The following is a 13,414-nucleotide window of genomic DNA, read 5'->3' as shown; positions in this document are numbered from 1 at the left end:
GATCTTTCATACCATTTTCAAACTGGAGTCTCATCACCATCATCAGAACTAAACTGACAGAAAAATCAGGGATGCACTTAAGTGATATGTTAAGAATGATGCAATGAGATGGGCAGAGAATTTTTCTTTTCAAGGAAATTAAGTTACTTTGTTACTTCCAGGCATGCAATTCAAATTGACAAACTCGCCATATTTGCTATGCTAGAGCATAAGCCACTGCCGTACTCCAGAGAAGGGGAACGAGGAGAGGTTGGGTGTATGCTAGAGACAGATTATGCTCTGCATGTACGCACAAGTTTCCTTGTTCGACTCTCACAGGAGTGTCCTTGTCTCTTACAGGCAATATCCACAGTTTATTTATTAAACAGGCGTAACTGCATACACAGTACAGAAACACACTGTAATTAACACACACTTGTCAGTCAAGGAATGCACCAGATAGTTTATTCTCTCGTCTGGTGGTTGCAGTATCGTTCTTTATTATTTAACATGTTTGAAGATCCAATGCTGCTGCTGCACGATTGTGTATTCCTTTGCTCACAACTTTGTAAATGAACAAAATGCTGAACGAAGGAAACGGTATGCCCAGTGGTTTGATTACAGTAGATGTTCATTACGGCCCCTTCCTACTTCGATGCACAGTTAACAATGGTGTAGTAGTGACGTTTGGACTCTGTTCAGGATGTGTGTGGTGTGTTGTGAATGACCTGGAAAGCTGCCTGTATTTGTGGTACAAGTTCATCTTCTCTTTCTACTGGGTTTGAATAACAGTCAGTTTGTGCAAAACAAACTGGACACAGCTTACTGGGGCTGGGAGGTGACTGTGCAAAATGAACAAGAAACTTGTGAATTCGCACTGAGCATTACCTGTCTCCCACTTTCTACTTTCCCTTCCCTCTCCTTCCTTTCCCCCCTCTGACATACAAACAAGCAGGGGTTGGATCTCTGGCATAGCAAATACGGCAAGTTTATCAATTTGAACCACGCTCCTGGAAGTAAAAAATTAACCTCATTTTCTCAAAAAGAAAATTTTCTCTGCCAAACCAATTGCACCATCATTCTTAACATAACACGAAGAGCATCCCTGATTTTTTGCCAGTATAGTTCTGATAAACCCTGTATAAAGTATTTGAAAGAATGATTCTTAACAGATTATATCCAGAACTTGATCCACTTCTTATCCCAGAACAAGCAGGATTTAGGCCAGGAAAGAGCTATATATCACAAGTATGGAACCTGACACAGTATATTTATGATTATTTGGAGAACAGGAAGATAACTGGAGCAATCTTTGTGGATCTAATAGCTGTCTGTGATACTGTTCAACATCAAACTTGGTAAACTACACCAAATTATCAAAGATTTTGGACTCAGAAATGGTTGCTTGCCTTCTCCAGAACCGGAGGTTCTTCGTAGAGTTTCAAGGAACGTGCAGTATCTGGGAAACTCAATGAAATGGTCTACCACACGGTAGTGTTCTCTCACATTTCATGTTTAATGTGTACACCAATGATCAGCCTTCATCTCTGTATATCAAGAAGTTTATCTATACTGATCTCTGACAGTGCTAAGTAAAAAGTTTGAAGAGGTGGAGCATTTGCTCTCTGGTGCACTGGAAGACCTTTAATACATGATACAAGAGAAATCAACTCAAACCTAATCCATCCTAGATGCAGGTTTGTGCTTTCCACTTCAGAAACTAGGAAGCAACATGGAAGCTCAACATTAGCTGGGAAGAAGATTGCCTGAAACACTGTTTTACCCTAAAATACCTAGAGGTAGCTTTGAATCACACCCTATCTTACAAGGCACATTGTATGAAAAACAAAGTCTCTATGAGAAATAGTGTACTTCGTAAACTGATAGGACCAAACTGGAGCGCCAATGCTTGGGCACTATGTACAACTACATAGCTCTGTGTTATTCTGCTGCTGAGTATGCTAGCCCTGTATGGTATCATTCAGCTCATGTGAAACAAGTTGTATATATTGTGTTTAGTCCTGCAGAATAATTTCAGGCTGCCTGAAACCCACATTAGTCTATAAATTACACTTCTGGCAGGCATAAACCCTCCTGCGACGTTGTCATAGCACAAACTGAACAATTGAAGTCAGTTGAGGACCAAGCTCACCCTCTCCTTGGTCACCAACCTGAGGATTCTGCTCAGATCAAGGGAAAGCTTTGTGTGGACAAAAACAACAATGCTCACTGTAAAACTTGAGGTAGCTAGGATACTGCTGTGGCAATCCACTATACCACCAGAGTTGATAAATGCCAGAGGCCTTCCTGCAGACCACAGTACTGGCTGGGAAATCGGGCAATCACTTAACAGACTTCAGAGTGGTGAGGGGAGATGTAGAGTTAATCTACATAAATGGGGATACATACAGGGTTAAGATCTCTGCAAATGTGGGGAGCAACAGACAATTTAACACCTGCATGTTTGTGAACTGTCCATACTATTACACAATGCAAGAGTTAATGCTAGGCTAGTGCTATGCAAGTTGCCCATTTCAGAGCAAAGATCATCTAATCCGAGACATTGAATTTATTTATTTATTTTGGTAAATGTAACATTCCTTTACTGCATTGTACTGTACATTATTGCTTCCAACTTAAGTAAATAAATAACTCCTCATTTTTCACTCCATCTCCAGATATTGTAGTCCATTCCACTGTATAAATTGAAATAATTAAAAATGGTCACTGAAGAAAATATTAAACGATATTAGAGAAAATGATTTTAAAGTGTGATTATGTTCCTACCTGGTATTAGTCCTTACTGTTAGTGAATTTGCAGTAGATTACCACATGCATTATAGAGTTGTTTGAAGCATGTTCATTCTTTGATTGTCTGATACATTTTTATGTTCAGAGTAACACCTCACATCATCACATGATGATTCGGAGGCAAATTTGTAAAGTGACTTTTTGTCTGGAAGAAATTTCAGCTCAGGATTTTCCAATTTTATTTTATGTCCATAAGGAAGATTACCTATAGAGCCTCCGTGGCTCAGGTGGTAGCGCGCCGACCTCTCACCGCTGGATACCGTGGTTCAAATCCCGGTCACACCAGGTGAGATTTGTGCTGGACAAAGCGGAGGCAGGACAGGTTTTTCTCCGGGTACTCCGGTTTCCTTGATCTTTCACTCCAGCAACACACTCCTGTATCATTTCATTTCATCTGTCAGTCATTAACCATTGCCCCAGAGGAGTGCGACAGGCCTCAGCAACCGGTACAATTCCTATCCTCTCCGCAAGTTGGGGGCTTCATTCATCCCATCCCTGACCCTGTCATTGACTGGAAAACAGGTTGTAGGTTTTTCAAGGAAGATCACCTACCTCTCAGAGGGTAAAATAACTTACAGGGAGCAGCACTTCAGGTTTTCTGCTAAGTGGCCTATGTGGGCTTGTTGATCTTGGATATCTTCGGCCATTTTATACAAACCATGTGCATGATATTTAGTATGGACCATTTTAAGGTAAGGTGCTGCCTCAGTCATGTATGGAGTGGTACAGAAGTGGATGTGGAATCTTTACACCATCTGACTTGAGGAGCTTCATAGAACAGTCTAATAGTTTTGCAATAGTGCAGTCTACCTTAGGAGAAACTTCTCATTTGGCTGGTTATTTTCCAAGAACTTCCATAATGATAATGATGTTTATATCAGTTATTTTATCTATCGAAAACTATTGCAGTTGTAGATCTTTTGTAACATATAACAAGTGAAGATTTATTTTTTGTATGTCACTTCATTGGGAGTTGGATGAGTGAGAAAGATCCGACTCTAGCTCTACTTAGTTTCTTTACGGAAATAATTGAGTCATTTAATCTTGTTAAAATCATTAAATATTTGGAAGTGATATCTTGTGGAGTTGTAGTAAGATATTTCACAAATCAAAATATTGTTACTATTTACTTCAGCAATTTTGGCGCTCCCACAAATGTACCTTTTTATTGGTAAATTCAATAAATCAATGTAAATGCATGGTATGGGCTGATGTCCTAGATTTTAGGCCCCTCAGAACAGCCACTGTCACTAATGTATTTACAGATTTCTGTAACCTTCTTTGTATTTCTTGTGTGTTGTAGATGACTTCACCCTGGCCATATGCCCTGGTATTGGAAACACGTCCGAGAGTGTGTACATCCGAACCTTTGTACACTATGCCCAGTGTCATGGATATCGTTGTGCTGTCCTAAACCATGTAGGTGCTCTTAACAGCGTCAAAGTTACTGCTCCTAGAATTTTCACTTATGGTGAGTGATGTGGATAGCCATAAATTTTCAACATTGGTGAATCTATACTGTAGTTATGAACATAAATGTTCTGTAAATTTACAGGAATAGCGAATTGTAACACAGAACAAACTTGCAGGTATTTAGCCTTTTTTAAAATGATGCTGTACTTGTGTAGTTTTCTGAAAATTTAATTTATGAATAGCTGTGTGGAGATCATGGTACATTTTTCAAGAAGTTAGTGTGTTTTTGTGCGTTATGAACTAGTTTCTTGTTCATATTACCATATTTTCTTTATCGTCAGTTATGAATATTTTAAATCCTAGATTTCATAATGTGTGCATTTTGAAAACTTGTCCTATTGACTTGCTTCTCTTTCTGTCATTTACTCTCACAGGATTTTTAAAACTTTGAGTGATCCAACTGGGCTCTGCCACATCCCTTGTGAGGTATATTGAGCAAGGAAGAATATTTCTAGCTTTTTCGTGAGTAGATCAGACTGTAGTGTGTTGTGGATGCAACTTTTCCTCTTAACCCAATTTTCTGGAACAGAGACATTTTAAGTTAGGTCACACCTTAAGGAGATTGAATTTGTGGTTATTTTTGAAGAAAAGAAAGGAATTGAAATCTTAAGTATAACTTCCTAAATTACATTGATAAATTTGGCTACTTCCGTTGTTATGAAACTGAAACATTAGCGTGAACAAACAAGTTGTTCATGTCCAGACAGGAAATCACTGAAAGCTTGCAAGTTTGAAAAGGAACATTACTGGTGTGTGGAAATCTTGATGGCACAGCTTAGATTGATTGCTGAATGCTTCATATGTAGATCCGAGGGTGGATAATGTGAGGGAGGTGGGGCACAGGGACTTTGTTGATTTTTAGATAGCAGACCTAGATGGGCGGGGGCCCTGTGGCGCGGAGTCTGGTCCCGTGCTACAGGGTGACGAAACAGATTTAAAGCCAGAAATGGGTGGGCATTTGTAACGTTAGAAAACTTACGTCCCCCCCACAGTGATTTGGGGGGGTGGGGGGTTAGATGAGGGTGGCCACTCGTGCTTTCTTGTATTTCGGCAGCTTCCCATGGGGGAGGGTCAGGGGACTGAAAGTTGCATTTGTTTTGGAGATGGGAGCGCCCTCAATTTGTTTGGGGAAGGGGCTGCCATCCTTGTAGTTGGATACTGGGGGGACGTTCAGGTCTTCCCTGACTTCACACGCTGTGGATTCGCTTAATAGGGTTGGCTGCATGCCTTGTTTATAAATGTCATGACTGGGCGAGACGGCCGTGCAGTTAGGGTCACGCAGCTGTGAGCTTGCATCCGGGACTTAGTAGGTTCGAGCCCCACTGTTGGCAGCCCTGAAGATGGTTTTCCATGGTTTCACATTTTCACGCGCGCGCGCACACACACACAGGCCGATGACCTAACTGTTAGGCCCTTTTAAACAAAAAATACCACCACCATTTTCACACCAGGCAAATGCTGTTGCTATACCTCAATTAAGGCCTCAGCCACTTCCTTCCCACTCTTAGGCCTTTTCTGTCCCATCGTCGCCATAAGACCTATCTGTTGGTGCAACGTAAGGCAAATTGTAAAAAAAAAAAATCCAGGACAAGAGAGGCCTGGAGATGTCCTCAATCCTCTCTCCGTACAACACACAATAACGCTACCACGGGATCGGACGGTTCATGCTCAACATTTAGTTTCTTATATGGTGGTTTGGCAGAGTAATCTACACATTTTGAATAAGCACCCTTTTCATTGGGTTGAGGAATTTTGATATAAACATTTATGATAGGTGGATTAACATGATATCTCGCCTCTGGATGAGCGGGTTGTTTTGGTGGCAGTTCTGATAACTTCGGAGAGTTGAAATCAGGAATAGTGTGGACGGTTCGTGCAACGTCCAGGTGCGGGCATTCTTCATGACCAATGGTGGGGTCTGGGTCCGAGATTGTGCTGGGGTATAGATATCAGAGACATCTGGTTCTCCAAAGGAAAAACTACGAAGATTTCACAAGGTTCGCACTTTTTCCTGGAGATGGGTGCGCGGTGGGAGGGGCGCGACTTACACTCCACGAAGGGGCCTTACTCATGGAATTATTATGAGCCTGGTATCACTGGAAAGTGGTTTATAAATCAGAAATTTCCATGGTTACATCTGAAATTAATCTACTATCTAGGCCTCGTTTTTACAGAGGTGTCAGGGCTTGAATTTAATGAAATGATAGAGGTGGTAATTCTTTTTTTTTTTTTTTCAATGATCCATGCCTTGTAAAGGTTGGTGATTTTTCACCATGTAACGTTAATCCTCTATTAAAAAATCTGACCTCAGTTGTATGATTGGTATATCGACCACCTTTTGTTCCCAGGGTAGTAAGTTCTATCCCAGTGGAGCAAGGAACTACCTGGTGGGAAACAACAGCTTCTTTCCTCCATCCTCTGTCCTGTAAGGCTTGTTTGTTAGTAGAGCTGTGTACTTGTGCTAGTGAGACACACGATTTACTTGGCGCACTTGGTGACTGGATAATTGTTACTGTATAATTTAAAATCACATAGTGGTTAAGTACACCATTGAGCAAAGTGTCACTGTTGAAACATATATTTTAAAAATAAACCATATGATAGGAGTGTGTGCAAAAGGATTGAAAATAATTTACAGAAAGTTCTATACTATGAAAAAACCATGTCCATGTTTGGTATGAAAAGTAGTGTACAATTGTATCAGTCTTAAACAGAAGGCATTATGAAACGAGGGTCTTAACTGAAAAAAAAAACTTGAAGATATGCAAGCCAGACTTCAGGTTAGAGCTCCTAAACCACCTAGCCGTATACCACAGAAGTGTTATATATTGCTCACCTCAGTGCTGAGATGGCTTTCAATTCTGAAAACTTTTCTGTATAAGGTTTCCAGTGTGCACACGTTACAGGTTGGAGATTCTGTCACTCGTGTTAACTCCTGCCAGTGGCTGCTGCATTCCGTGCGCGACTTAAGATTATATCCTTCGCCATTGATCATTTCTGACAAAGCTTGGTTTCACCTCGGTGGGTATATTCTCAGAACACTCTACATTCTGACACTGGAAATCGCATGTGATACACTAGGTACCTCTTCATGTCATGAAAGTGGGCGTTTTTTGTTGTGAACCGTGTGAGTTGGCCATGCAATTGGGGGGGGGGGGGGGCGTAACTGTGAGCTTGTATTCAGAAGATAGTGAGTTCGAACGCCGCTGTCGGCAGCCCTGACGGTGGTTTTCCTTGGTTTCCCATTTTCACACCAGGTAAATACTGGGGCTGTACATTAAGACCACAGCTGCTTCCTTCCCATCGTCGCCATAAGACCTATCTGTGTCGTCGTGAAATAAAGCCAATTGTACAAAAAAAAAGTGAGATTTGAAACAGTCTACAGGAACATTCCGCATACAGCTGATGCCCTTGATAACAAGTAGGGGAGTGATAAGCGAAATAACATGACTGAATTATGACGTGTCTGTCAGAAATTCCTTTGAAGATGCCAAGTTGGCATAAACAAAAATGGAAGTCATTTACAGCAGCTGCAATGTATGACATTAAGGTAAGAAAAGAAAAATCATTGCCTCCTTTTAATAAAAAAAAAAAAAAAAAATGGTAATGAGGCTGTTCCCATGTTCCATCTTGTTGAAAAGAACAATGGCCGTCTCCAACTGGACAGGGCTCTTGCAGAACAAAATTGACACCACAGTGTGTTGGAATTGATATAATTGTTATGGGAATTAAACAAAAATTTATTTTTCTATTAAAAAGAAAAAGAAATGCTCTGCATGGGGGATAAAACTATTCATGAATTATGTGGAGAGAATCTACAGTTTCTTGGTAGTTCATAAAATTTAAATAAAGAATTTTCAACTTCATGTGTATGGATCAGCATGGAAGATTTTGAGCTATAGACGATGTTCTCACGAAAATACACATTGACACCAGCCCAAAGTAACAACTTGGTATACTGTGAAAATTCGTATATAATACCTGAATATATAATAAAGCAGTTCTTGTTGTGTTTGTAGACCCCCCAAACACATATCGGCAAAGGGGAAAACTGCATTTCTGCTAATATTGAACAAAAGTTAATCCATTTTGTTGGGGATAGTAACTGGAGGTTAGAAACTTTGAACTTTGGATTTTAAATTTGTGCTGTATGATGAATCAGGAAGGATTATCAGGTAAAGTTGTCCCAACATTATTGCTTGTTTCTCACTCTTATTGTGACTTAAAACATTGTTACCTTTGAATTAACCTTCATTGAGATTGAATTCAGGATCTTTTTATTTATTTATTTTTTTTACGTTTTTTTAAAATTATGAAAGTAAGTTAGCTTCAAGATTTTCTTTTTCTTCTGCATTCACAAGATGATTACTTGAAAAAGGGATGAAAAAGAGTGGCTATGCTGTTCGGGTCACATACCTGTCAGCTTGCATTCAGGAGATAGTGGGTTCAAACCCCTCTTGTTGGCAGCCCTGAATGTGGTTTTCGATGGTTTCCCTATTTTCACACCAATTTTCACACAAGGAAAATGCTGGGATTGTACCTTAAAGCCTTGGTCACTTTCTTCCCATTCCTAGCCTTTTTATATCCAATCATCGTAAAACCTATTTGTCAGTCTATAATTCTGAGGTTTTTCAGTCTATCAAAACTAATTCAGGATAAATTAGACAATACCTGGGGGAAAAAAATTTAATGACACATTATACCTGAAGATGATTTAATTTAATTATAGCTGTCAATTTAATTGATTAAATCAAACTGATTAACCCCCAATTAATCTAAAAATCCAATTAACTGGTCAGTGTGCTTTAGCTGATTAATTGAACCAATTTAAATTGTAGTGTGGTGAAAGAAAAATAACTGTTTTGCATAGTACAAAACCTGTGTATTGTATTGTTTCAAATATGGTGTGTTAGCCTCAGCTATTGTATGATTGGCAAGTCATTAAATTAAGCTGATGTTCATGTCTGTATTTCAGAAAGTTAAAAGCAGTAATACCTCAATTGCGTTCCTATAAAATGAGAGTAATGACCCTTGTTTTAACAAACTGCTAGAAAGGGACAGGCTATTGTAGTGCATTTGTGGACCTTTAGAAAAGAGTCGGGTGGCATAATGGGTAGGGGTGGGGAAGGTACTTGAAGGGAATGTCATTAAGGAATTTCCAGGTAATGTGCAAATGGACAGATATCAATTGCTAGAAAGGCACAGTAGAAAAGTGGACAGAAAAGCAGTGTTTTCTAAGCAGTAAATTGTTCAGTTATATTGGAAGTACAAGTAATCTTCAATATCATCTTAAAACATATTCTTTCCAAAATGTTTCTGCATCTATTAACGTTACTACTAATTCATCTTCTCAGTCAACTTTGAAGCACGTAATAGTGAAGCCTGTATTCTCTAATATGCAAACTGAAATTACAAATAAACTATTGAAGTGGATTGTTCAATTGTTTAACGGGGCCTAACGTCTAGGTCATCGGCCCTGAAGTGGATTATGTAGGATAGTAGGCCGCTCAACATTGTCTCTGAATTTACCATCTTATCTCTTGAGACACAGTAACAAAAATAAATTGACATGTATGACGTAGAGTGATCAAAATTATTAAATGAACTGAAACAAGCAGAATTTGTAAGTCTTATGCAGGATTTTTGGTCTTCTGTATCAAACTGTAGCTACTTTGGGGTTACAGTTACAGCTCCCTGAATTGATTCAAATTAGGACTTTGTTACGTATATCGTAATTCAACATACAAGTTACCAGCACCTTCCAACATTTCCTCCTGGTGAAACTTCGGATCCCTGCTTAGCCTAGATGTTACAGAAAACCACAATGCTGCTAACTGCACAGAGTTTGAAGGTGTAATTTGTGAATGAGAGTTGGAAGATAGTTTTTGCTATTTGCACAGACAGTGCAAGAAATATTGTTCTAGGAGTTGAAGGAGCAAAGTGAAACAATTTTCGATGTGCAGCCCACACTCTGCAAAGTTTTAATAAAGCTGTCAAGGATGCTGTTATTGAAACATTACTTTTCAAAGTGCAGGAAAATAGTGGGACATTTTAAACACAGCCCCTATCTAGAAAATCAGCTTGATGAAAACCTTCAAGAATAAAGCTTTGATTCATGCAAATTAGAACAGGACATATTTACTCGATGCAATAGCACGTCATGTTCGAGAGCCTCGTGAAGGCTAAAAAAGGGTGTTAGACATCCTATCATCCCACTCTTCTAATATTCGACCTCCAACAACAATTAAATGGGAAATGATAGAAAAAATTGTGTGCCACAAGCCATGTTTAGAAATATCAGACCTCCTTGGTGGTGGCAAATATGCGGCAACAAATAGTGTTGTATATCCTGCAGTAACACACTTGAAATTATCTTTACGTTGCTCTGCTGTCTATCCTGGGTACATAGCTAAATTTAAAAGAACTCTTGTAGATTTAATGGCAAGGATAAATGATTGGTGTAATTTGAAGACATGTCAGGAAGCGACTGCTTTGATCCTAGAATTGAACATCTTAGATGTATTGAAAGCGAGGACCGGGAATCCGTGTGGGAAAGAGTTTGGAGGGAGGTGTGCATGGAGTAAAAGTTCCACTAAATCAATGCAGCAAGAAGAGGAAACTGAGTTTTGAAAGAGACTAACAGGATTCTGGTTGTGCCATGTCAGTTTAGAGTTCGGCACCACTTGTGATGGGGTGAATGGTCTACAAGTCGTTCGTAGAACTAGATGATTTCGCAGACCGTCTGCAGTTGTGGAAAATACATTCAGTCCAGCTTCCACATCAGCACCCATAGCGAAAAAATTGCTTTGCATTCCAGCTACTTCAGTTTCCTGTGAGAGAGTGTTCAGTGATGCTGGAAAATATTACTAAGATAAGGGTGGCCTTTAGTTCTGAACATGTCATTGTACTGACATGTCTGAAGTCCTGGAGCAGAGAGGTGCAGCTGTAAGTTGTTAACTTCATAGTTTCAAACTTTATCATAAATCATCAATATTGAAATATATAAATCTTAACTTAATGGCTTTTTAATTTTTTTCATTACTTGCATGTCACCAATAACATTAAAATATTAAATTTAAAAAAAGAAATGACTCCTTTATAGCATATATATTTATATAAAATAAATTTTGTCTGTACATTGCTCAGAATTTAAAAAGTAACTGTATTTCTGTATCGGTCATGTCCACAGTAACAAGGAAATATACTTTTTAATTTTCCGTAATTTCTGTCTGTACGTACATATGCGAATCACGAAAAATGGCCGAAGAGAATTTAATGAAAATCGTTATGTAAAGTAGGGGAATAAGTCGCTACAATCTATACTGAGAGTCAACTCAAGACCTTAGCGGTCCCTTTGATGTTAGTCAGACTTCTGGTCGGTGAAAAGGCTTCCGCAGTGCCAAATAGTTCCCTAGGTTGGTTACTTGTTCCAGAAGTCAGGAGCTTTCTTCAGTTTGGTTAGATATTCTGGTGAACTGACTTGATGAATTAAAATTTTTGCCCTATATAAATATGGGAAATATATCACAAATTGTATGTTATTCGGGTTCGTTACCAACTCTTATATTTCATACATAGATGGCTATGAATAGTTATTGTTTTCAGTGGTATATGTAGCAAAATAATAATAATAATTTAATATGATATTGATATCTTATTGCACTGTGTACTTAGTAAGTTTGTTCGAGTTCATTCCACTGCTGATAAGTTCACATAATGTGTGACGTTGAAGATGGATACAAGAAAACTGTTGGCAATACTGGCTGCAACAGCGTGTTCAATATTCATAATGGCTGCCAGCTGTGAGCAAGACGTGTGTGATGCTGTGACGCTTGAGTCCCCTGTGAAATACTTTAAAGCTAACCAAAGTGGAGAAAAATAAAGTAGAAAATCTAAACCAAATTGTTTTAAACGCTTACAGTAGCCTACGAGATTAGAATCCCCTGTGGAAGACGTGAAAAAGTCCGCGCAGTTGATCGGCGTTTCTGTGTCCAGTGTTTACGCCGCTTGCTTGGAATTTTTTTTTTTCCCCTTGCTAGTTGTTTTACGTTGCACCGACACAGATAGGTCTTACGGCGACGATGGGACAGGAAAGGGCTAGGAGTGGGAAGGAAGCGGCCGTGGCCTTAATTAAGGTAAGCCCCAGCATTTGCCTGGTGTGAAAATGTGAAACCACGGAAAACCATTTTCAGGGCTGCCGACAGTGGGGTTCGAACCTACTATCTCCCGAATACTGGATACTGGCCGCACTTAAGCGACTGCAGCTATCGAGCTCGGTGCTTGGAATTTAAACTCCACGGAAAATCCAAGTCCAGCGAAAGATCGATGTGTCAGCTCAGCACTCGCCGTAAATAAAACAGGAAGGGCCTTAATACGGTATGGGTATAGGATCCTTGGCGTATTCGATGATGATGTTGTGTACTTTATATTAGTAACCGCCCTCTACTTGCAGAAATGTTGTCATGAGAGGATCATGAGTTCGTTTTTACCTTCCGAATGACGAGACTACAATATTTATAACATTCCTGGAAGCATTGTATTTTGCAATCCCACTCACGGGCGGGCTCTTTTAACTGCGAGAAACTGCCACTGACAGTCGTTGCACGAGAGCGGAATCGTATACTTATTATATGTTGCAAGTCTCCGTGTGCCTCACACAAATTGCATTATGAAATTAAAATTAACCTTGCTTCTCTTGCCTCAGTATTCGTCAGTAATCTGTAGGTTTTACATGGTCAATAACGGAATAAATAGGTATGGTACGTAATCAAAGTACAGCTATGTGAAAGTGATTTCGTTTGATGCTTCACTATTTCAGAATGGAGTACTGTACTTGTCAGATGGACGCACGGCGTTAATGATAAGCTGGTTGTGGCGGAGATGGAGAACCGCGACGAGACGGGAAGGGGGAACAGGGGTCATGCTCACATGCGGAAGGATGCTTTTCCTAAGCTCTTGACTTGAATTTCAGTATAGGTCAGGGATGGCGAACCTATGCCACGCGTCACTAGGTGACACGTGAAGACTATTTCACTGGCACGCCACATGGACATTATTAACTTCTTTATATAAGTCTTGTACTACAGACTATACATATCTCGTGCATCGTATAGTCATAAGGTTCTATGTGTGAGAAGCGAACATTGAAAAT

At 39.6% G+C, this 13,414-nt stretch overlaps 1 protein-coding gene across 2 annotated transcripts in view; it reads left to right on the top strand.

The window, feature by feature from the left end:
* Hydr2 (abhydrolase domain-containing protein 2) overlaps positions 1 to 13,414 on the top strand; it is a 175,644-nt gene that overhangs the window by 73,903 nt on the left and 88,327 nt on the right. For both annotated transcript variants that reach the window (XM_067146917.2, XM_067146918.2), the window contains exon 3: positions 4,094 to 4,261. In XM_067146917.2, coding sequence (XP_067003018.1) covers positions 4,094 to 4,261 — 168 coding nt within the window. The remainder of the gene's footprint in view (positions 1 to 4,093; positions 4,262 to 13,414) is intronic.

Source organism: Anabrus simplex, chromosome 5 (genome assembly GCF_040414725.1).
Source record: "Anabrus simplex isolate iqAnaSimp1 chromosome 5, ASM4041472v1, whole genome shotgun sequence".
Taxonomy (NCBI): domain Eukaryota; kingdom Metazoa; phylum Arthropoda; class Insecta; order Orthoptera; family Tettigoniidae; genus Anabrus; species Anabrus simplex.
The sequence above is the reverse complement of the archived record's forward strand: the minus strand, read 5'-3'. Positions and strand labels throughout refer to the sequence as shown.